Source organism: Schistocerca cancellata, chromosome 4 (genome assembly GCF_023864275.1).
Source record: "Schistocerca cancellata isolate TAMUIC-IGC-003103 chromosome 4, iqSchCanc2.1, whole genome shotgun sequence".
In the NCBI taxonomy this organism is placed as follows: domain Eukaryota; kingdom Metazoa; phylum Arthropoda; class Insecta; order Orthoptera; family Acrididae; genus Schistocerca; species Schistocerca cancellata.
The window spans coordinates 686,236,556-686,262,755 of record NC_064629.1 but is presented as its reverse complement, the minus strand read 5'-3'; the positions used below and the strand labels follow the sequence as shown (position 1 = coordinate 686,262,755).

At 37.3% G+C, this 26,200-nt stretch overlaps 1 protein-coding gene across 1 annotated transcript in view; it reads left to right on the top strand.

Moving 5' to 3' along the window:
- LOC126183538 (tRNA-dihydrouridine(20a/20b) synthase [NAD(P)+]-like) overlaps positions 1 to 23,141 on the top strand; it is a 35,723-nt gene extending 12,582 nt beyond the window's left edge. Inside the window, exon 6 of the mRNA XM_049925608.1 lies at positions 22,512 to 23,141. Within this exon, the coding sequence (XP_049781565.1) occupies positions 22,512 to 22,915 (404 nt within the window). The 3' untranslated portion in view covers positions 22,916 to 23,141. The remainder of the gene's footprint in view (positions 1 to 22,511) is intronic.
- Positions 23,142 to 26,200: the final 3,059 nt, after the last annotated feature.

Sequence of the window (26,200 nt, the reverse complement as noted above, 5' to 3'; positions counted from 1 at the left end):
CTCCCTTATTTAGCTGAACATGAAACTATGTTTAGATAAATAGATACTATAAATTGATGTTACACTTTAGTTGGGATACCTTGAAACTAAATAACATAGTTTATATGAGTATACTATGCGATTTTACTCTTTAAGGAATCTGCATGTTGATTGCAGGATACAACATGTGCAGGCAGTGAGAAGTAATGAGTAGTTTTAGGTTAATCTTTGTTGTATGTTCTATTACATAAATTGGTTCATGATTGTTTCTCTCAGCTAGACATATGAGAAAAATTCTCAGGCACATTAAAGTGGCATTTGTTTTGTAAAGTGTTGATGGCTCATTAACTTATCACACTTTATACTGCTTAATTATACACTAGTACAAGAAACATTGTGACTGCCACTAGGAAAATATATAATTCATTAAACTGTGGCTATCCCTGCTAGGCAAAATGTAAAAAGATGTGTGGTTATTTGCTGTGGTGTAGCTTACAAATTTTAGCCTTGCCAGCATCATAGTGAACTCATGTTATCATTAGTTTTAGAAGCCTTGCTATCTATTGCCTTAAGTGATTTCACCTACATCTATTTGATATTCATGTTGCAAATTTGGCAAATTTCCACTAGAACTTAGGTGTCAATGTTTTAGGTGAATTCTTCACAGGAATTCCTACACTGCAGAAATAAAATATTAGTTTAAGCTAGTTGCTATGTTCCAGAAAGCTTTGACAGTAGTTAGTTAAAAGGAAAATTGTTTAATGTTTGGACTGCCTCATGTTTAAGTGTTTTTCCATGAAGTTCAGAAGTTTTTTAAAAACTAAATATACAAATAAATAGGAGAACAAGACCCATGTTATATCTTATGGCAAGGTCATATTAAGAAAAAAATTAAGATTGTATAATTGTTCTTTAGGTAATTGTAAAAGCTAAAATGTTAGGTTAGGATGTTTAGTTTGCACACTGTTACTAATTTTGTGATTTGTAACTTTGTGATGTGAGACAGCATAATGAAAATGTCACACTAAAATGCCTTACACACAAATGGGTGAACTGTCCAAAGAAGATTCTTTAGAAACAAAACTAAGCAATCATGAGAATAAATGTTGCCTGCCTTGGTCATTTATTTTTAAAAGAAATTTTCATACAGAACTTGCAATATGCAGAAACAATAAATTTTTTAAAAATTAAGAAACTTTTGTTGGATTGCTTTTAAATACTGTAAATGGTGTGTACATTGTAGATTTTTTAAAGTAGTGTATTACTTAAATGACGGTACTGCTCCCTTATGAAGGCTTGTGTATTGAAAGCTATTACTATTGTATAATTTGGTGAATTGTATAAATGTTTATGTAAATTCAAACAGTAACATTTGTTACTGCACTGCCACCTAGTGAATGTAAGAGGTAGGTTGCCTGTCACAGCACCTGGCTCAGTATGTCTCCAGATGAGCATGTGTGGGGTTGCATGTAATTAGTGAAAGTTGCATGACAACATATTTGTAAATAACATTTTTATTAATGACATTTTTGGTTGTGATTTACCTGCTGGTAGAGCTCATATTTCCAAACTATTTAAATATTCAATACTATCGAAGTATAGGGCATAATTTTGTAAAAGATAGTGTGTTATGTATAGGTAACATATTTTGGTAGTCATTAACACTGCCATAGAAAGTGTTTACAAATGCAATGTGTGTACACAGTATTACATATCTGAAGATAACAGTGAATTACTGTTGAAACTGGTTATCAGTTCAAAATAAGTATTAAACGTGATCCTGACTTTGAAGTATTTCTTCAAATATTACAAACTATGATAGGCATCTCTCAACAGTCGTAGAAATATACTAAGCCTCATATCTTGAAATTTGGAGTATAACTGAGGAAGTAAGAATAATTTTTCATTTGATTGTTATGTTGTGTAAGGAGTAACTTCAACAATGATATGCAGTATACCCAAACTACAAGGTGTGGCACGATGTATGTTTGCGGATGTTGAGAGAAGCCTGTCAGTTTGTTCTATTGCATGCATGATGCTACAGAGAACAGTACCAAACATCAGATGTGCATTCAGAAGTGATCTTGTAGATAAACTGTTGTGGTAAACTGATACAGATAAATATAATTTCTAATACTGCTTTACCTAATGTTATGTAGTCTTGACCTAAAACTAAAATGTCCTTGGTGTCGTTAATGAAGAGTAACATACTCTCAAAGGAAATGCACTGCTAAACAGGTAACAGATTTGTAGTTGTCCTGTAGTACTGTTCTAAGAAGGCAGCATCCCCCTGCACTGCTTACTCGTCAGTTTAGACAGATCACAGAAACACCATAATGTTTACTGCATTTGTGGTCGGTGTCAGTTGGCTTGCAGCATGAGGAAAAATGCAGAACAGATGCATCCCAATACATTCACACTGGTTGTACACAGCAGTCTGTGGGAGCCTAGTATGTGAAAAAGCTGCATTCAGCAAGGCATACTGCTTAGTAAGATAAAATCTTACAAAACTGGGGAACTGCCCTTGGCATTTCTTTGAAGAATTTGTTAAACAGTTGGCAAGTTACATCAGAGCAAGAATCTGTCTCATGTGAAGAATATGTGCAACATGGATGCCCCAAGGATGCTGCTCTTGATCATAATTGTTTACGACCTTCACTCACTCAAACTTCACACTTTGCATATTATAAACATTTAGTCTTAAGTGAGATGGCAATTATGCAGGTAGTACAAGAAGCAGATGTCTGGGTTGAAGTGGCAAAGATGTGGTTTATGTAAGATGAAAATAAAGTAAAACACAATGGATGACTTACATCCTAAGTGGATGTTGGTGCTTTATCATAGAAAATAAATGAACTAAAACTAAATACCCTGTATATACCAAATTTTCACAGGTGTGTATCAAGCTTTTGCAGACTGCAGAAATGTGCAGTTGCTGCAGAACAGTAGTGAGGATAATTTCTTCTAGCAATAAGTGCCACTGCATACCCACGTTTACAAAACTGGAGTTCTTTGTCATTGCCACTATTTATGTCTGCCTCAATCGTTTGAAGCTGCTCTGTGATGCCTACAGCAAGACACCACCACTATGCTCGAAATAAGGATAGTTGAGACAGCTCGCCCGCATCTCGTGGTCGTGCAGTAGCGTTCTCGCTTCCCACGCCCGGGTTCCCGGGTTAGATTCCCGGCGGGGTCAGGGATTTTCTCTGCCTCGTGATGGCTGGGTGTTGTGTGCTGTCCTTAGGTTAGTTAGGTTTAAGTAGTTCTAAGTTCTAGGGGACTTATGACCACAGCAGTTGAGTCCCATAATGCTCAGAGCCATTTGAACCATTTTTTTTGAGACAGCCCAAGACAATGATTAACCAAAAAACAAGTTAGATTGCTGATAGGTGTACTAAAGATATATAGTTTAATACCAAACAGTATTCATTCCTTATCAGTGTAGCCAATTTAGAAGTTAAGAGAATTCCCATTTTGCTAGAAGTGTGGCTATAGGTAGGAATTCTACCACAATATGTGAATACACCAAACTATCTAAAACACTATTTCATAGTGAATTGTATCCAGATAAACTATTTTGTCAGAGATGGTTTGAAATATTTTCTGCATGTACATATTGAGAATGTAATCAGTGTTCGTAATTGCACATCATATGACAAAGCCCAATTTGCAAAGATAATGTGCATAACATGTTTGCAAAATAAAAGGTGCAATGATGTATCACTGTGTTCAGTGCTCTGGTGCTACACTAATTTTGGGTGGTTGAATGGTTAGCTAACATCTTAGAACAAGGGACTCTTACTTTCATCTACTAGCTAAAGCTAAAAAATGTTATAATGTGGAGACACTGATCATGGTATTCTAGGTAGTGGGCATTTTGAACTGTGGTGTAGAAACCAGTAGAGGTCTGGTCTGCACTACTGTTTGATACTGTCAACCTGAGACTGTAGCCATTAACAAATACTTGGTGTTCTGTATTGCTCATTGCTTATTATTCTTATTTGGACTGAGGGAAGAGACTTACCCAGGTCTATCAAGCAGTTCACTTACAACCCGCGTAACACCAAAAGTGAGTGATGATCCCTATGACCATGTGTCAGTTCTGCTTTCACAGAAATGGTGCTGCCCTAAGAGGGATGTGAGGCTTGTTTCCTCTCCCATCTGGCATTTTAATTTTAGTTTGTTTATGCTCGTGGCCAATTGCCAGTTTGTAGCATGTGCACTCGGCACTGGAAAACTAAACATGTCAATGTATTTTGACTGCTCTGAAATTCTTTCCCTAGCATGCTGGGAATGGTTATTTTTGGTTTTACTGAGACACTGCCTTGTCAGTTCTGTATGTAGTGTTGTCAGGTATATGTTGCACAGTTATGAATGCCCACTAAAGGTTGAAATTAATATACTGCAGGCTTTGTAATTCTCTGATTGGGTAGGGGAAGAAAACTGTTGAATTGCCTTAAATCTGAGAATCACCCAGTTCACTGGCAGAGGGCTGCTGCTGCTTCTTAACAGGAACAATTGTTTGTTGCAAGCATAAACAGAACCAAAATAAGAAAACAAGGAAATATCATTTCAGAAAAAACTTAAGTTTTTTGCAAAAGCAAACATGCTAGTCAAAAAGCACCCCACTTTTTGTTTTCAGCCAATTTCAAAGCACGTAAGGCTTTGCCTTCAGGCACATAGCATGACAACCTTTTCAATTTGTATGTCTGATAATATTCAAACTACTAAAGAGTAGATGTGAATTTTTCCACAAATAGACAAATTTTCAGGTCCCTATCTATTAGTGATTGACTTTTAATGATGAGTCCCTGAAATGGCAACTTAGTGCTAATCCATTAGCAGCAATTCTGATATTGTACTTTAAATGCACTTTTAGTATAAATCACCATTCGGGCAACAAAACTTTGCACACAGATTTTTTTATAATCTGTCTGAGTGAAAATGACAGAATTTTCAACTCAGAGAAGATATTATGCAGCAAAATTTCCAGTCAAGGAAACCCTACAGTAGATTTGAAGGGTAAACCTTTGACAGACTGTCTGTGCCCTAACCTTCGAATGTATGTCTGTAACTTCCATTGTGACTGGTCTTGGATAGTTATGATGGCATAACAAGCAATTTGTATAGCCAAAGATGAAATGTTGTTTGAACTGTGAGAGAAACATGTGAAATGCTTAATAACTACTTCAATGTACTAGGTGTTAAAGTGCTGTCAGACTGAATTTTCAGAGAAAATACTTCATTTGTGGAGGCAGGTACAAGAAAAGTGTTATGAATAATTTAACAGTGGTATTTTTAATTTTCTGCTTTTGCTGAACTTCGGCATTACTATTGTTGATACATATACTGCAGACTCTGAATCCAGATACACTGAAAATGATAAATGAAACATGAAAAAATTGGCTTCTAAGTGAACATATACCATTGATAAGTTACCGCAACCAAGATTTCACATTCATTGACTTTGCGAGCTCGTGATCAAATTGTCATCTACCAACCTTACGATGACCTCAGCTATGCTAAGGACCAACCTGTCATCCCAACAGATTCTGCTGTGGAGACTTACTAATATTTCCACGTAAATGGTGCACATAACTATACAGGATGATCGGAAGCAGTTGGGAAAGCTTGTAAGGATGTGGCAGGAGAGGTCGTGCTGAGAAATAGTTAACAAAGTTTGATCCACTCCACTGTTTGTGGGTTATTTATTGTTGAAGTTAGCCAATCAGGTCATTGCCACACATCCACCCAGCCAGAAACACTGAGGAAACCAAACAAAGAGCAAGTTGGCAACAAACTGAACAGATGTAGCTTTGGCTCATTAGTTTGAGTTTAACTTCTGAAAAAGGCTACATTTTAACTGAGCAAGTAGTAACTCTCATACCCTCAGATGTCTGTGCTCTGTGCATTACTGCATTTTAGCCTGTGCAAATGCTCGAATTTTTGCACACAACAGTCTCATAGGCTGACTTCAGTGCTAGTCAGTATGCAGCAAAAGCAGAATATGAAGTAAAGGCTGTCCACAAAATTCTACGAATTCAGATGTTAGTGCCATGAAGACTTATAATTAGCAGCTGTTGATTGGCTAGTACACAGTCCTGTTGCCTGCCTCCAACAGTTTATCCAGCAGCAGTGCCAACACCTGCTCTAAAACACAACAAATCCGTGTGTACTGCCCTTTGTAGTAAAGTTTCGCTGACCGAAGCTCTGAGCTAATTCCACATTGTGCTGGAAATTTAGACATGTTCTCGTGCAAACCAGCACTTTTTTCTGCAGTTACAGCATTTCTTTGTTTGATCTATGGTTCTATACATAGTACTGTTGTCTTGTTTTCCTACATATCCACCTCTTGTCTTGCTGTCATAGCTTAAACAGAGGAAAGTGATACAGTGGTTATGGAACTGGACTCCCATTTGATAGGGATGGGCTTCAAATCCTGTCCTGCCATTCGTGTTTGTTTCCTATTTTTTATCGGAATCACTTAAAGCAAATGCCAATATGAATCCTATGACAAGTACACAGCTGATTGCCATCCATTTCTTTGTCCAGTTAAAGATTTAAGGCCAACTGAAATGACTTCTTCCCCTGGGGCATTGGAAATCAGTTTCTTCAGTAGCTCCTGCCTGTGGTAAGGTGTCTGTAAGAGATCTACCTTTACGTCAACCTTTATATTGGCTATACAGCTTTTATCATGGCAACCCCTAAAATTTGCTCTGCTCAGGAAATTGCCCTTAAAAGAAACTGAGAACACTTCTGATTCCCTTTATAAATATAATTTTATTGATATTTTTATAAACAAACTTACAGCTGTCTTGATAGCATAAGTTTTTTAATGCGGTGATTGGTTTCGATCTTATTATAAGATAATCTTCAGACATACAATAAACAGGAATCCTTATAAACATACGAAGGATGGAATCGTATATTGATAAAACGGTAAATAATGATGTTATATCATTTCTGCCGCTTAAGAAAGTAAGGTGGTAGTTACTATTAAGTCATTAATACCACCTATAGAACATATAAAACAATCTTATAGCTTACAAAATATAGTGTAAACAGGTAATTATTGTGGCCGTCAATTACGTACTGTTATCAACCAAAGCAAAGATAATAGCAAGGATACCACTGTAGTAATCATGGCTACCTACTCATCTTACTAGGGCCAAAGATGATAGCAAGGACGCCACTATAGTAACCATGGCTACCTACATGTCTTACTAGGGCCAAAGAGGCTATCTGTGAGGAAAGCATCCTGGTTTCTCTAAGGTTGCTAGGGAGACTCAACGAAGGTTGATAGTACATGATATGGGTAAGTGATATGCGCATGAGTTACTGTTACCATTAAAATTTAAACTGAACTACATCTCGTCAAAATAACTTCTATATTACCGCTCCTGTCGATGGTCTGCATAGTATGCAACATGATAGCTATCATGAGTGTAAAATTAATGACATTATGCCAATAAAAGCACTGCCTGGATGGTCATGTGATGGGCAGATGAAATAATGTCTGTGCTAACCATAATGTTATATTGAAATATAGCAATAACTGCTGGCATAGCAGGGTAGGGTAAAAGCATCCCATGTCACAGTGAAACACATATAGGTGACATAGCGTATACATAAGGAAAGAAAATTGATTCGTGCACATATGCACTTAATCCAGTGTGAAATGTTGTGTAATAACGATGATCACATGTAAATAAAAACACAAAAAATATAAAGCATAATAATGTGACACTGAACATATTGAAGACAGAGGCACATTCATCTGGTGTAATGTCTGAATATGGTATAATAAAATACAACAGTTATAACCAAGTGTGGTAAGCTGTAGTGTAACAAATGCAGTTGACAATGATTGTGTAGAAAAATGAACTGTAACAGTGGAGATATGATTCTTGACATCTATACTCATCCAGGCAAACGGAACAATGTGAAGGGTGAAGTATTTTAGAATAATTCCTCAAACAGATCAAAAAAAATTTTTCTCTGAAATCCAGTTGTTCATTAGAGTTTCTGGATCTTTTCTCTTATGTATATAAATTTCAAGTTCTTCAAGAATATTAAGTAAAAACTCTTTAGGGACGGTATGCAAAGATACTTATTGTTACTGATAATCCCTTCAGAATGCTTATTTTGGTTAATGTGTTGCCTGAAAATAGATTTACTATGTGATTTACCAGTACTATGTTCATGATATCTTAATTTCTACCAGTTTGGCCAACATAATGACTATCACAATTATTACATGTGATTTTATACACCCTGTAATTTAAAGATTTATTGTGCGGTAGCATTCTTGCTTCCCGTTCCCGGGTTCGATTCCCGGCGGGGTCAGGGATTTTCTCTGTCTCGTGATGACTGGGTGTTGTGTGACGTCCTTAGATTAGTTAAGTTTAAGTAGTTCTAAGTTCTAGGGGACTGATGACCATAAATGTTAAGTCCCATAGTGCTCAGAGCCATTTGAACTTTTTTTTTTAAAGATTTATTACTCTTATTGTTCATAGTGTCTCTCTATCTATGTTGAAGTAAATTGTTAGTAGTAAAGGTGATTGTAAGTTTTGTATCCCTAAACATTTTATCTATTTTATCTGAAATATTGCAAAAATAGGTTGTTTTGGTGAACTTCTACTTACTCTTCGCTTCGCTTTGGATTATGAACAGAGTTGCTAATTTTCTCATAAAGGGTATGAATGAACTCAGATTCTTAGTTGTTGGCTGTAACAATTTAAGTGTAGTCAACTTCTTTCACACAGCCTCATTTTTTAATGGTAGTTTAGTGATCCTATGTACCATGTACTGGAAAAAGGATTTTTTGTATATATGTGGATGACACGATGTCGAGTTAATCGTTACATCTGTGGTAGTCTGCTTCCTGTAAATTGCAGACTGGTGCCTCCCTTCATGATTAGTAATAGTAATGTTAAGAAAATGTATCGTCTTATTACTTTCATGTACGACCATAAATTTCAATTTTGGGTGACTATTATTGAGTTTGCTTGTCAAATTATCAATGTCTTCTTTGGAGTCATTAAAAAGTAATAATGTGTCATCCACATATCTTTTGTAATGTATAATTTTATTGCTTAATTCAGAGTTTCTCAAAAAATGTAATTTCTCTGATTGACAAAAATTTCAGTGGTTGTACCTGCTAGTGAATTTCCCATGACAAGGCCATATTTCTCAAAATAAATCTTCCCATTAAACATGAAATAGTTAAAAGCTAAGGTATTTTCAAGTAATGTAATGAATTCTACTATTTCTTCACTATTCATTCTGTAGTGTTTCATAAGATTTTTTATAATTTCGATCGTTATGCAATTGGAATATTTGTAGAGAGATTTGTAATATCTAAGCAAGCGAATCTTGGGCCATCGGGAATTTTAATGTCATAAATTTGTTCTGGTAGTTGAAATGTATTATTAATACCAAAATTCTTTTCGAAAACATACGGTTTCAGAATGGTGTTCAGCTTCCTATTTAAATGATGGACCATTTTTATTATTAACAATTGGACGAATTGGTAAATTTATTTTGTGACGCTTTGTGATCTTAATTTTGGTATTTGTGGGTTCATTATCTTAAGAACATTTTTGTCTTTAGGAGTGGACAACCAATTGTTGTTTTCAATTAATCTTTTAATATCTGTCTGAAATTTAGCAGTTGGATCTTTCATTACATCTACTATGTTGTTTTCGTTGAAAAAATTCAAAGTTTTGGAGATGAAAGTTTCTCCATTTACAACTATCAGAGTATTCCTGTTGTCTGCTTGTATAACGACTGCTTTATTTGTTAAAAGCTTGTCATTAATACCTTCAATTGTTTTTAATTCATGATTGGTTTTTATAAATATTTTATTCCCTTCTTTCAGCACGAGATCTTTAGTTTTGAGCACTATTGGAAAAGTTCCCGCTTTACTACATTTAGCTAATTTGGTGGCAATCCTAACATCTGCTATTAATTGTTTCACGTTAGTATCATTAAGTGAAGGTGATAAATTATATTTAAGTCCGTTATTTAACAAATTCATTTCAGTGTTCGTAAATTCAATATTTGTTAAATTAGCCACTGTATAGATGTAATAATTAACTCCACATCATGTCATCCACAGATATAAAAAAAGCCTTTTTCCAATACATGGTACGTAGGATCGCTAAACTACCATTAAAAAATGAGGCTGTGCGGAACAAGTTGATTGTACTTAAACAAATTGCTACAGTCAACAACTATGAATCTGAGTTCATTCATACCCTTTATGAGAAAATTAGCAACTCTGTTCAAAATCCAACACAAAGCAAAGCGAAGCAAAGAATAAGTAGTTCACCAAAACAACCTATTTTGGCAATATTTCAGATAAAATAGATCAAATGTTTGGGGATACAAAACATACAATCGCCTTTACTACTAACAATTTACTTCAACATAGATTGAGACACACTATGAACAATAAGAGTAATAAATATTTAAATTACAGGGTGTATAAAATCACATGTAATAATTCTGATAGTCATTGTTGGCCAAACTGGTAGAAATTTTAAGATATCATGAACATAGTACTGGTAAATCATGTAGTAAATATATTTTTGGGCAACACATTAACCAAAATAAGCATTCTAATGGGACTATCAATAACAATAAGTATCTTCCCTACTGCCCCTATAGGGCTTTTACTTAATACCCTAGAAGAACTTAAATTTTATATACATAAGAGAACTGGATTTCAGAGAAAAATATTTTTTGATCTGTTTGAGGAATTATTCTAAAATACTTAAACCTTCACATTGTTCAGTTTGCCTGGATGAGTATGAATGTCAAGATAACCATATTTCTGCTGTAACAATCCGTTTTAATTAGTTTTTCTACACAATTATTGTAGACTGCATTTGTTACACTACTGCTTACCACATTTGGTTATAACTGTTGTATTTTATTATACCATATTCAGACAGTCAGACAAATGTGCCTCTGCTCCTCAATATGTTAAGTATGACATTATGCTTTATATTTTTTGTGTATTTATTTACATGTGATCGTAATTATTACACAACATTTCATGCTGGATTAAGTGCATGTGTGCACAAATCAATTTTCTTTCCTTATGTATACGCTATATGTCACCCATCTGTGTTTAACTGTTTGACAAAGGATGCTTTTCACCCTACCCTGCTATGCCAGTGGTTATTGCTATATTTCAATATAAAATTATGTTCAGCACAGACATTATTTTGTCTGTTCATTCGTGACCGTCCAGACAGTGGTTGTATTGGCATAATGTCATTAATTTTACACTCATGATAGCCATCATGTTGCATCATATGCAGACGATTGATCGGAATGGTAATATAGGTGTTACTTTATAAAATTTTCTTTAACATTCCACTACTGAAATCACATTTCAGGCATACATTGTTTGAAGTTATTTTGGCGAGATGTCGTTCAATTTAAATTTTAATGGTAACAGTAACTCATGCGCATGTCATTTACACATACCATGTAGTATCAACCTTTGTTGAGTCTCCCTGGCTACCTTAGAGCGACCAGGACGCTTTCCCCATAGATAGCCTCTTTGGCCCTAGTAAGATGAGTAGGTAGCCATGGTTACTACCATGGCGGTATAAGGAGGGGAGATGGCACTATAGCCGTCTGCTGTACATCTGTTTGAAGGCGGTGGGCGTGGTCGGCCGCCATGTTTGATTGATCAAAACAGTGACAGGGCTCTTGTTAGAATTGCGTGTTCTTCATATTTAAAGTTATGTCTGCGAAATAATTTCAGATGTTGAGTGTTACAATGTTCACATGCATAACACAACGTCAGAATAGCTTTTTTAGGCATTTTCGTTTTGTTTTTAATGAGTTTTTGCCCCAGCAATACAACTGATTTGGTCTCGTTAACTTCAAGTGTTTCTTTTGGATACGAACTTCGAATGATGATAGATAAAAGTGTACAAAGCTCTTTTCAAACTCAAATCACCTTTTACTGTATTTGTGTCGATGTAAACTGAAAGCAGAACCCGAAAGCTATGCTTGTTTACATACCGGATGATATTTCTTACTCGCTTACAGACTTCTACAAAATTTCATTTGTAAATACAAACATCGTTTGTGCTTTATCAATAAAGATAAGCATATGATAGTGCTTTTGTGAATGTCAACACAGCAAACTTGTAAAAGTACACACAATGGGATTTTCAGTACCATTGTAGTTTAAACATCTGAACACTATGAAATCACAACTGTTGTTCTGTGTGTGATTATTAATAGCACAATAGGCCTACATGTCAGATGATAATTAGGAAACCTTCCTTTAATGTATAAGTCAATACATGTCATTAAGTTGCAGTTTTGATGCTAATCATGAACTGTTCAGCAAATCTCAATTACACAAATTTGTGTAAAGGACAACACTGCTATTAAAATCACCAATAGTTACATTAGGATGCCCTGCAAACATGCGTGCTCAAATTTCAACCTGCAAGTCAAGCTAAACACTTGCTGATGATAGGTACTTACGTGCAGTAGTCTGAAATTTCACTGCAATGTATAAAACATAATGGAAAAGAGTGAGGCACCTTGACTGTTTGAACCTACCTCTTTTTTATTTGCTTCAGTGTTGGATAAAGCAAAATATCTTAAACCAGTGCTACACTTGGAACGATTTCTTGCACATAGCATTTAAACTAGCATTACGTTTACACAATATTGTTTTATCACTCACCTTTTACAATTACTGTAACATACTGCAGACTTCCGTGGGATAAAGTTGCAAAAGTAAAGGATAAAATAAGAGACAATAAATGGCATACTAGGATGTTTTCTACATTTCAACTCACTAAAACACATTTTCAAGTACAAATTATCAAGCTGTGTTCTTGCATTATCAAATCGTCAGTGTTTCAATCTCATTATAGCTTATCCACTAACATTCCATATAATCATATGTGAAGTATGGGACTAACAAAATTTTTGGGAAGTTATAAACAATGTAGTTTTGAAAAACATTTTAATCTCTTGCATACAGTACAATATTAATATTGACATTTGGGTTACAGCAAAGCACTTACATATTTTCAGTGTCCTCAGGTTACACAATATGTTTTGTGCCAATAACAAGCCAAGACAATTATATCTGGACAGTGTTATAACAAATGTAAAAATAAGTATGTATGAAATTGGCTTTTTAATATTATGTATCTCTCAGAACATGTAGTATGGCTAGAATTGGTGATAAAAAAAAATCCCACAGAACAATGTGAAAAAAAAACTTTCAGATCACAGTTGTGTATCATAGGAGTGGTCCAATTTCCTGGATCAGTTTACAAATGAGCTCTTGAAAGCCTTACACCACTAAGTCAAGAAACAAAATTTTCCATCTGAAACCACTAAACTCTCATTACAATGAACTTCATTACTAATGCAGTACTCTTTAAACTACACATAGCTACAAATTAGGTAATCATTTCATCATCAAAATACATGTCACAAATAAAAATTGGCCAGCCCTTTACAAAATTCACAATGGCTATATATACCCTGGAGAAGAAATTCTCCAGGGTATATAATAGCCATTGTGAATTTTGTAAAGGGCTGGTCAATTTTTATTTGTTTAATGCACTGCCACCAGAAGCACACACTACCTCATTAAAATACTTCAGAAATGTTCTCCAAAAGGGGTAAAGCTTTAAAAAGAACTAATTTGGTGTATGCTGTTCTCAATTTTTTTTCATGGAGTGAATCTGTGCAACATTTTGCAGCATGTTTCTGATGTCTCAGCAGGTACCTTTTCGCAATAGCTTTGATCAGCAGTACCAAGTGATTATCTAATGGGTGCTGATCCTTCGTGTGCTCTCCCAATTCCTCAAACACAGGCTTGAACAGAAAAGTGCCAAGTACCTCTGACACACATTTAGTATTAGGATCTTTCACAGGAACCCTCCTATTTCCAGCACTGTATTTTCTAAATACTTTTTCAGAACACATACAGATGTCCACAACATCGTCAGATGGTGAAATCAAACCACCTCTACTCTTTGTGTATAAGAGAATAGGCAGTATGACTCCCTTCCCCTCGCAACACTGACAAGCATGTTTCACACTGTAAAGTTCTAAGTGACGAACCACAAATCCTGAAATATAAACAATAATATGGGTTGCCACTTCAGAGAGAATCATTTTAGCTTCAACTTAATCATGATCATGGCTCACCAAATGGGTTTCCATATCTAGTAATTGCGTACGTTCAGTGGTGAAATTGATTTGTTGTTATATAGTCTGACCACTGTATGTCAAAATAGGGATCTCTTCCGGGGCTATACAATTGCCTCTGTCTGATTCACGAATTTCATTGTGAATAAGGAGTCTCTTATAGGCAGATATGAACTGTCGAGCTGTTGGATTGTTATTCCACCCACCACAACTACGGATTGCACTAAAAAACATCTCCAAATGATTCTGGGAGCACTTATAAATAGGGAGGAACTTAACAAAGGTGCAGAGGATTGTGGTCCAAGCTTTGTATAGAGGTGCAAGACAATAGAAATACGCAGTAGGAAGCCGATGAAACCTGTTTTCCTGTTACTGTCCACAACTCTTTGTCCCTGACACACAGTAAGTGTTTTGATGTATGTCTGAGCCTCCATTAAAAATTCTTTAACAACCTTGAAATTCTGAACATTCAAAGGCTGCTTCCACTTATTCTGCAGAAGGCTTCTGGAATTTAATATATCAAACGGGCAGTTGAATATCCTTATAAATTTTATTGTAACAGAAGCATCCTCAAAGCCTGGTATCTTCATATCGCAACAGTACTGCATTGCGTCTGCCATGGAAGTGCTGAGCAGCTGGGCTGCTAACCTAACTTTCATTTTGTTGTTCACAAAATTGATGTGGCTACTCGTAATGCTGTTGCCTATGTGGAGACCTTCTTTCACTTGTAACTTATGCAGTAGTTCAAATAGGTACCATGAAATTACAGTATCTTGCCCATCCCAAAAATGTTTTGTCTCCCCTAATGCATTTCTTACAAGTTTTAGCATATGGGGTGGATCTAACAGAAATGCAACTTCAAAATTGTTACCCTGATCAAAAAAAGGTGGTCTTTAATCCATCAATGTCAGTATTGCACCCCAAGCATTTGGCCATAGATATATTGGAGGCACAACAGTCACAAAAGAGACACTACTTGAATACCACTGGCACTGGCCAGGCTAATGCATTGTTTAAGCAAATGAGCTTTCTGCTCCCCAGTCAATCCACATGTCAAAAAATACCCTAATGGTAGCTTTCATGACCCATTAATTGTGACTAACATTAATACAAAGGCCTCTTTAGCTACAGGTAAACTATCCATAGCAACAGAAGCCCCCGTATCTATGTACCCATAATACTGTGTTCCATCAAATTGTGTGTGTTGCCTGATTGCAATTTCATCCATTAACAAACTGCATAGAATTTTATTAGTCTGGCCCTGATAAGAAGCTTTTGCTTTAATAATGGCAAATGCCTCCGTGGTAAAGCCAGGAGCACCATCCACATCCTGGTACCACCTTGCTAATGTTCTTGGATGTGGCAGACACGTGTCGTACCAGCGTCTAACATATTTATACACTTGTGGGGAATAAAAGTTTAATGTAAGAGCAAACGAACGTAGCTCAGGGCTGTAAGTTCTAGGTACACTCTTACAGTTTGCCTTTGCTGCCTGTTGTTGCAACAGCTGCTTGTGCATTCCAGATATGCTTGCAATAACACTTAACTGTCTTCATCCACAAAATGTTTTTTTTCTCAGTTCTTCCATCACTGTGCTCAAACATGCCACTTTTTTAATTGAACGGCGCTTGGATTGCTGAAGAACTTTGACTTTCTTCCTATAATTTTCATTTTTTGTCAGCAGCACACACATACCTCTTAAGGTTCCTCACTATTGGTGTTTCTTCAGGATTTACATCCAATGGTGTGGTGGGATTAGCAGGATGAGAAGCTTCAGCCTGAAAGCCACTGGTAGTGGCTTCATCTTGAGTTCTGCATGTAGCAGTTAAATTAACTGTACATTTTGATGTCTGCTGCCTTTGTGTTGGTGGTCGTCTCTTCTTCTGTTCCTACAGAAAACAAAGATCGAAAACAAATAAAAACTGTTCAATTACACCTTACAGCCTACTTATAATTATTTGCATTCTGTAATGCATTTACAATATTTGTAGATGTTGATTGGACTTGTTACTATTTATTTGCACTACAATGACAGTACAGAAACACCTGTGGATGTGAGGGGGTAAGAAACCTGCCTTTATGACTTTATGAAAAGCTGCATTGGGGGGGGGGGGGGGGGGGGTGTCGATGTACTCCCAGTGCAGTGCGAAAGTGCCAATTTGGTGGTTTTGTATCCACTGTATGTTTTGAATTTGTAGCAATATACACTTTAACATATGATATATTAGACTATCTTACACAATTAAGCACTTTTTTTTCCAGTATGATAATTTGTCACTGCCCATAACAAGAGTAAATGCAATGCTGTTACTGGGGCATTTAAGTAGTGTTCTTTCACTACAGACACCAATGCTTACAGGTGTGAAACTATTATCAAAGAATACTGATTCAACTTGTTGAATTTTCCAAAATGGATGATTAAGTAATTAATGATCGAAAGAAATAAAATTAAATATGACATAGGAAGAGCAGATTATGGCAGTTATAACTTGACTTAATGCCTGAAGTCTTATTACACAGAAATAAAATTACACACACACACACACACACACACACACACACACACACACACACACACACACACACACACACGAAAAAAATAGAAATTTACGCCCGAAAATGTGATAAAACTATGAAAATATTGTTACATGGATTAACTCCACTGTAATCCGCACATGTTATTGGTTATAGACAAAAACACAACTGAAATTAGAGGCCTAATTAAAACATTCATACTTTCTGGCATTGTACATTTATTTCCTAGTTTAACAGGTATTCAGAATCAATACGCTGATTTCACGTAGACCACCTTGTGTAAGTCAGGTGGAAAGGCAGGAAAAATTGATGGCACAGCATTTTCCCTGATCCGAACACTCGAAACTGAAGTTCGGTCAATATCTTCTTCTCGAAAATGCTGGGAACATATTTTGCTTACATTTGTTAGGTATCCAGTCTTTCCTTCTTACCATATGAACCCACAGAGCTCAGAGCTTCATTGATTGGAAATCTGAAATAAAATAAGAGGAAAACAGTTTCGCGAAACGTAAACAAGGCCGCACATCTCTCAAATATAAACAACAATATTTTACAAACGGGGCCACTTACGCATGGAACGTGATTCCTTTTAACTTGGTAGCACTATTCCAATGGTTCGTACACCCGTAAACAACGCAAACCGACATTATAAAATGAAAAAACTTCCGCAGCTCTACACAGTAGCACAATCGGAAACAAGTCTTCTGACCAAACTGCAATGGCGGAGCTCGGTTTCTGTCGGCTTCAAGTTTGTGACGTCATGGTATCTCCCCTCCTTATACCTCCACGGTTACTACAGTAGTGTCCTTGCTACGAGGTGCATTCAAGTTCTAAGGCCTCAGATTTTTTTTTTTCTTCGGACTGGAATGAGATAGAAACATGTGCATTGTTTTAAAATGAGGCCGCGTTCATTGTCAATACGTGCCAGAGATGGCAGCACTGTACGGCAGATAGAACTTTACCGCCAGCGGCGAGAATGAGAACTGTTTTAAATACTTAAAATGGCGACGTTTTCCTTACTTCAACAGCGCGCAACCATTCGTTTTCTGAATTTGCGTGGTGTGAAACTAATTGAACTTCATAGACAGGTGATGGAGATATGGATGGGTCGAAAGTGCGTTCGTGGGTGCAACAGTTTAATGAAGGCAGAACATCGTGTGACAACAAACCGAAACAACCTCGGGCTCGCACAAGCCGGTCTGACGACATGATTGAGAAAGTGGAGAGAATTGTTTTGGGGGATCGCCGAATGACTATTGAACAGATCGCCTCCAGAGTTGGCATTTCTGTGGGTTCTGTGCACACAATCCTGCATGACGACCTGAAAATGCGAAAAGTGTCATCCAGGTGGGTGCCACGAATGCTGACGGTCGACCACATGGCTGCCCGTGTGGCATGTTGCAAAGCAATGTTGACGCGCAACGACAGCGTGAATGGGACTTTCTTTTCGTCGGTTGTGACAATGGATGAGACGTGGATGCCATTTTTCAATCCAGAAACAGTGCCAGTCAGCTCAATGGAAGCACACAGATTTACCGCCACCAAAAAAATTTCAGGTAATTGCCAGTGCTAAAAAAATGATGGTGTCCATGTTCTGGGACAGCGAGGGCGTAATCCTTACCCATTGCGTTCCAAAGGGCACTACGGTAACAGGTGCATCCTACGAAAATGTTTTGAAGAACTGATTCCTTCCTGCACTGCAACAAAAACGTCCGGGAAGGGGTGCGCTTGTGCTGTTTCACCAAGACAACGCACCCGCACATCGAGCTAACGTTACGCAACAGTTTCTTCATAACAACTTTGAAGTGATTCCTCATGCTCCCTACTCACCTGACCTGGCTCCTAGTGATTTTTGACTTTTTCCAACAATGAAAGACACTCTCTGTCGCCGCACATTCACCAGCCGTGCTGCTATTGCCTCGGTGATTTTCCAGTGGTCAAAACAGACCCCTAAAGAAGCCTTTGCCACTGCCACGGAGTCATGGCGTCAGCGTTGTGAAAAATGTGTACATCTGCAGGGCGATTACGTCGAGAAGTAACGCCAGTTTCATCGATTTTGGGTGAGTAGTTAATTAGAAAATATCTGAGGCCTGAGAACTAGAATGCACCTCGTATTATCTTTGCTTTGGTCGATAACAGTACATGATAGGGCCACACTGCTTAGGCCACAGTAATTACCTGTTTACACTATATTTTGTAAGCTACAAGATTGTTTTATATGTTCTATAGGTGGTATTAATGACTTAATAGTAACTACCATGTTAATTTCTTAAGTGGCAGAAATGCAACTTAAGTGATTGGCTATCCATGATGTTATGCCGGAGACGATGGTGGGGTTTCAAGTATTTAATTAGTAGCTGACGTCCTTTGCATTGCAGTACACCACCATCCACAAGCAAGAGGGTTATCAGTATACAATTTTGTCCTTTATATGTTTATAGGGATTCCTGTTTATTGTAGGTCTGAAGATGATCTTGTAATAAGATCAAAACCGGTCACCACATTAAAAAATTTATGCAATCAAGATTGCTTTCAGTTTATTTATAATAATTGACAGCTGTGTTCTTTAAAATGTTGATATTTTTAGTTATAATGTGTGTTACATTTCTCCTCGTGTTTTAGAGAGAATAAATGTCTGTGTTGTTCATGTTGGGCTTATGTCCATAGGACAGGTGCAGAGGATGGATTCTGGCAAGAGATCTGATGATCTTCAGTTGGGGTGACTTCCACACTGGCAGTACCACCCTTCCCTATTTTAAACATCTTAAAACTGCCGTTCTTTTACCTTGCTTTAACTTGCCTCATTGCTTGAACACAATTCAGATTTTAGCTATGATGACAAGATTAAGTATCCTGGACTAGACTGTTAAATTATTTATATACACTATTACTATTTTAGTTGAATTTCCTCTGGAAGGAAGAAATGACCGATAACCATACTGTTCAATCCCTTATGAATCCTATTAAACATAATCTGTAATGATTTTTTTTTTAGGATTTCATATTTGCATAGCTGCTATTGTGTAACATACTTTTTTCCTTTCTTGTCAGTGAAGTACAGGAATAATGTACTGTATGTGGTAGTTGTAGTACATCAAGGATGATGAATATGGGCTGCTGCAAAGTTTCTTTTTGTGTTTTTATTGAACACTCGAAGCAATTAAGAATGTACCATATGTACCAGGCTTACAGTTTACTAATGCTAATAAATTTACATGAAGAATAATGTAAGTGACTGAAACGAAATTCGTACTGCCATTGATTTGGTACACTATAATTAGGTTTAGAGAACTGTACATCCTCTCTGTTTTAGAGGACTCTTTATGATGTTTGGCCCTTACATGCTAGAATCAAAACCTTTAATTTGTGTGGTATGGAACCAGAGTGCATGTATATGTCCCCGAGGTAAGGAAGCAGTGGTATGCATTGTTTTGTAAAGATGTCTAGCATATTTCAGAAAGCACTCGTGCCTGAGACTAAAACAGGCATGTGTATGCCATCATTGGCGTTATGACTGGCAATCTAAGTTTCCAGATTAGACACATTAGAACCATTAGACACATTAGAACCTGTTATATAGTGAAGGCAGCACGTGGGTTACATAGTAGCTAGGTGACAGCACTCAGGGAGCTTGTGCAGTTGTGAGACATGGTGGAAAATTGATGAAGTGATATGATGGATTTTTACCATCACATACAGCTTGCGATCTTACCACTTACTTATTGAATGTAGTGTGAATGATTTAGTCCTGTTGAAATGATATTTTGAGGTTCTTGAAGAATGGTCAGTGCTGAGAGTCCTAAAACTTCCAGGCTGGTGGTCCCATTCAGATTACACTCAGTGGTTGAAATAAAAGTTGTATCCAGTGGTAAACACAATCCATCACATCATTTGATTATTTTTTCCCCCGTGTCAGTCAATAGCACAGGCTCCCAAACTGCTGTCACCTTGGTAGCATGTAACATACGTGCTGCCATCAGTGTATAACAGTTTGCAATGGGTTTGACTTGGAAACCTATTTTGCCATTCATAATGTTAGTGATGGTGTTTATATGCCAGGAGTAGTCTGAGGCATTTGTTTTTCTGAACATGGAAGCTAATGTAGTCCCATGTGAGTCCATCAGTCCAGCCCACAGCAAACAGTGTATACAGTGGATGCAGAGCTAATGTTGCACTTTGCAGTGTACTGTGCACTGTTCTGAAACTTATTAATAGATCAAAATTGTGCACAGAACTGGGACTTGAATCTAGAACCCTGTGTTTCGTGGCAGTGCTCTTGATAGATGAGCTATACAGGCATAGCTTAGTCTGTAAGAGCACTGCCTATGGAAGACCTGTTTTCAAGTTGTTGTCTTGGTCTGGCACATAGTTCTAACATTTTTGTCTGATTTTTCTGTAGGCTTTGCAAAGCAAATGCTGTGGATGAATTCTGGGACCCTCTTGCATCCACTGATTCAATGTGATTCTGTCATACATGTTTCTGGCTAGCTGAAATGGTGACAAACCAATTTCCTGGTCCTCCTCCCCTCCCCCATCTGAACGCACATTCTGATGTTGATGCTGTGTCCTCATGTGTCATTGAGATAGTGTTACTTGCTTTGATATTTTTACTTTGTTCACTGTGTGCACTTGGCAGAACACTGACCTTTGCAGTCATTCAAGAGGTCACTGCTAGGCGACTAAAGTTTAGATCGGGGCCAGTGGCAGTCATAGTGGAGCTTATCTATTGCTCATAGGTTGGCAATGTGTCAGTTTCACATAGCCGGTGGAATGATCCTTTAACATAACCGGTGTGTGGTGAGCAGAAACGGAATGTTTCTATTGCCAAAATAGCAACCTTTGTCTCATTCACTGTTTTCAGTGTATTAGTGAGTTTAGAGAGAAATATTTTGTGATTATGGCAGCGAGTTCTATGAAGGGGACTGATGTTGGTCCATGTCTTGTGGAATAGTAAAAGAGACACGGAAATGTAGCAAATGTGGTGGCAAAATGAATTCGCAGTCAATCAGCGTAAGCACACTTACTGGGTCAGTGTTTATAAATTAAATCGTGAGAGAAGGCAGTTTATTCATAATAGTAGTGTGTTTTATAAACATTGATCCACCTACCTCCTCCCATTATTTAATTTAAAAAAAAAAAAAAAAAAAAAAAAAAACATTGATCCACTTGCTCAGTGTGCTTGCACAGATTACATGGAAACAGAGCAGAGAAATATTTCACTGCTTTCTTGAATATATAAAGCATTGTGACACTGTCCTTGGTTTGCAGATACTAGCACAGTTTAAACAGCTGTGCCACAGACAAGGAACAATTAAATTAATCCTTGCTTACTGCTCTTTTTCACCCTTCTTCCAAATATATTACTTGGAACACAGTCTGCCTGCTGTTCATTTCATTGACTGTGTAACACAGACAGCTGACACACTTAATTTGCTCCCATCATACCTCATGGCAAGTGATAACTACATTCCTGCATGAAACATGTAAGTATGCCACTGGCCCTAGTCTAGACTTTCACTCTGTTGACCATGTGGGTACACCATCTCTGTAATCTTTATCAAACATTGCTGATATACTGTTCTACAATCCTCTAAGTAGGGATTCACTTTTTCTGTATTTAAATATATATTACTGCAGAACATTTCCATTTAGCTCTGATATCTTGTACTGGTCCAAAACATGTAAAACTTTTAAAGTTAAATTATTTTTGGACCACATATTTTAGAAGACTTCGTTTTGGGAGTAAATCAAAAGCTTTTAGTTGTTCAGGTATTAATTTGTTTCAGGTGTAATGTCAGCCCGTGGAATACTTACCAACCCAGCAATGTTTGCTGGATACCATCAGACTCCAGTGGAATGCGTCCAGGAATGGATAACACTAGCCAAGGCAATGAAGGTTCCCTTCAAATGTTTTCACCACCATCTTGTGTTTATGCTGGAAAAAGTACTTGCCAAACAAGATCGTCTGATTTTTAACTGTCTGAAAGATGAAGAATCTGTTCTAAAGTATCTCAAAGATTATTTTGATATTTTCCCAAAAGAAAAATCACAGAATTTCGATCCAGCCAATTTTACAGTCTGTGATTATTCATGTGTGTTAGATAGAAGTTTGTCTGAGACCAAAAGTAAACTCTCTGAAGATACAAGCTCAGAAGCTATTTTAGAACATTGCTGTATTTTTAATGTGTAGCAGCTAAGAATCAAAAGCTAATATATGTCCTCTTTAAATAGAAAACTTAATTATTTGTGGCTACTTAACCAAAATTGTATTAGATGTTTTGTATTTATATCATGGCAAATCTCAGTAGGGGAAAGCGTATTGGCATCTAGTGTATTTCAGTAACCCTGCCTTTACAATTTCTGTGTATTCGATTTCCATAAGAACACACTAGAAACGTCTTCACATGTTGCTGACACACTTACGTACTTCATCAGTCATCTATTTGACTTTTCAGTAATGTCATTTTATCTTAGTTGACTACTGAAATAGTACTCTTAATCCTTGATTTGCGTGAATTGACAAATTTAATGTTGGTCCTCCTGATAGATTGTGCCATAGGAGCCATATCCTATAAGTGTTGTGCCTGTTCAGGTGATAGTTGTCTTTCCCTAAATTTATCTCACAGCATTCTCTAGATTCAGTACTGTATGTCTAGAGTCTCTGTTCAGATGTAGTGTAGCTGCTGTCTGTTACTCTTTCAGAACATTGTGTCTGCCTGCTTAGCTGGGTGATAATGTGCTTGCCTCCCATGCACTGGGACCAGGTTCGATTCCTGGATGGATTGGAGATTTTCTCCACTCGGGGACTGGGTGGTGTTCTCATCATTTTATCTTAATCACCAGCTGCAAGTTGCCCAATGTCGTGCCAATTGAAATAAGACTTGCACTTGGCAGCTGAACTCGACTGGGACATCCTGGCCAACAATGCCACATGATCATTTCATTTTTCCAGGACATTGTTAGGTATTCATCCTGGATATTGGCTGAACTACCACACGCGGATTGACTCTAGATGTATACTCAACAAGCCATGTTACAGTATGTGATGGAGGGTACTTTGTGTGCCACTCTCATGTGTGTAATGAAAGCAGACGGGTAGTGGGCATGTGGTAAGACTCTAGAAGTAAAAATTTAGTGGTGTAAGAAATAAACCTTCATAGTGGTTTCACAGGGCTGTCATAGTTAATTGGTGGTGCATGTAAATGTTTACAAAGCCATAAGATGTGTTGTCATAATTTTTGTTGTGCATGCCAGAGCCTTCCTCATATAGTCCATCATTGGGAGGGTAGAGGTAGGTGGTGTGGTTTGTTTTAAACCATACTGCTTAAAGGTAATGAGAAACTATTGAGCTGGGAATTTAGGTTCTTTAGCTGTAACAATGTCCTTTGCATCTGTTGCTCTAATTTGATCTGTGTGAACCCCATAGGGTAGATACTGGATGGCTATGATTAAAGTTCAGCTACTCATGGACGTCCCTTGTGGGGTGTAATTGCATGGCAGCAATGCTAATGCATTAATGTAGAACTGATTTACACTGGAAAAAATTAGATCTAAATTTGGCCCCAACTGCAAATCTGGTGCCATACACTGTATAATGGTATGACATCAATGTTGTCACTTAAGTGCGTAATTTGAGTGAACAGTATGGCAACAGAGAAGAGATTGTACGCTGTTAGTGAAACTGTTTTATGTGAATGGCAGCAATTACAGTGCTACATTGAGACTGAAAGGTTTTAGGAGAGACCCAATGTCACTAAATGTTTTTAAGATGATGATGAAATTTGGAATGGGTGAACTTGGTGTGATACCTGGAAGAGGAAGGTGTCCTATCCCAGTGGAAGTTATTGATAAGGTTGCTGTTGCTGTAACTGATCATGCAGTATGGGCCCTCAGTAGTGCTAGTGCTCGTGCATTGTCATGTGAATTGTCCATCCCATGGTCAACAGTGTGGAAAGTTTTGCAAGCTATTTTACACTTGCACCCATAAAAGATCCAGAAGGTGCAGCAACATTCTGAATTTGCTCTTCGGTTTCTATTATGGGTCATAGCTGATGAAATGTGGCTGGGCAATATTTTACTGAGTCATGAGGTACATTGAGATGGATGGCCTGCAACATCACCTGAACCAGTGTGATTTTTTGGCTGTGAGGATATCTAAAAGAATGTGTTTGCCAGACACACTTGGTCTCTACCTGATCTGAAGGCTGGTAGACAGGAACATGTTGCTCATATTGCTCGAAAATACTGTGAGCAACAGCTGATTACGCCATATGGATACAGCATCTTGTCGATGCCTCTGGTGCTCGTATTGAACAAATTGTGTAAGAAATGGTTGATGATAAAATCAACATTGCGCTTTTTTCACTTGTTCGACCTTTTCTGTCTGTCCCGTTCCTAAACCATTACATATGGAAACATGCCTATATATCTTTCTTGCATTGCAGCCACCGTTGGGTGGCTTGCGGAGTATAAATGTAGATGTAGAGTAGGATGAGTAGGAAGTCAGTCACCTGCAGGCAGAGTGCTGCTGGTGGCAGCTCAGTTCCTTCTGGGAAAGTGAAAGAGATACTCAAAGCAGCCAGCCTTAGTTAATAACATACTACAGCTCAAAAGATATGCAGTAAATTGTGATGAAGAGTGGTGTAAATGCACTTCCAAATGCTGTTCAGAATGTGACAGGGAACCCGTCAGACCTTGGAGTCTTACTGTTACGTACCAATTTGAGCTGCTGTTCAATGTCACTAACCCTGATACGCTGCTTACCCCCAAGTGAGAGGCCATTTGGCAGTGTTTTGTGTGTGTTTTGTGTGTGTTTTGTGTGTGTTTTGTGTGTGTTTTGTGTGTGTTTTGTGTGTGTTTTGTGTGTGTTTTGTGTGTGTTTTGTGTGTGTTTTGTGTGTGTTTTGTGTGTGTTTTGTGTGTGTTTTGTGTGTGTTTTGTGTGTGTTTTGTGTGTGTTTTGTGTGTGTTTTGTGTGTGTTTTGTGTGTGTTTTGTGTGTGTTTTGTGTGTGTTTTGTGTGTGTTTTGTGTGTGTTTTGTGTGTGTTTTGTGTGTGTTTTGTGTGTGTTTTGTGTGTGTTTTGTGTGTGTTTTGTGTGTGTTTTGTGTGTGTTTTGTGTGTGTTTTGTGTGTGTTTTGTGTGTGTTTTGTGTGTGTTTTGTGTGTGTTTTGTGTGTGTTTTGTGTGTGTTTTGTGTGTGTTTTGTGTGTGTTTTGTGTATTTTTTTTTTTTTTTTTCCCTCTCTCTCTCTCTCTCTCTCTCTCTCTCTCTCTCTCTCTCTCTCTCTCTCTCTCTCTCTCTCTCTCGAGAAACCCGACTGGCAGGAATAACAGCAAGTTTCGTCTTTGTCAGCTTTGAATTTCTCTATAGCATTGTCTATCACTGGCTGCTGTTCTAAAAGTTTACATGATGTAAACTTGTAATTTTGCAACTTCCTATTCTGTACGATTTCTTGAAGTTGACAGAAAAAATGTCGAT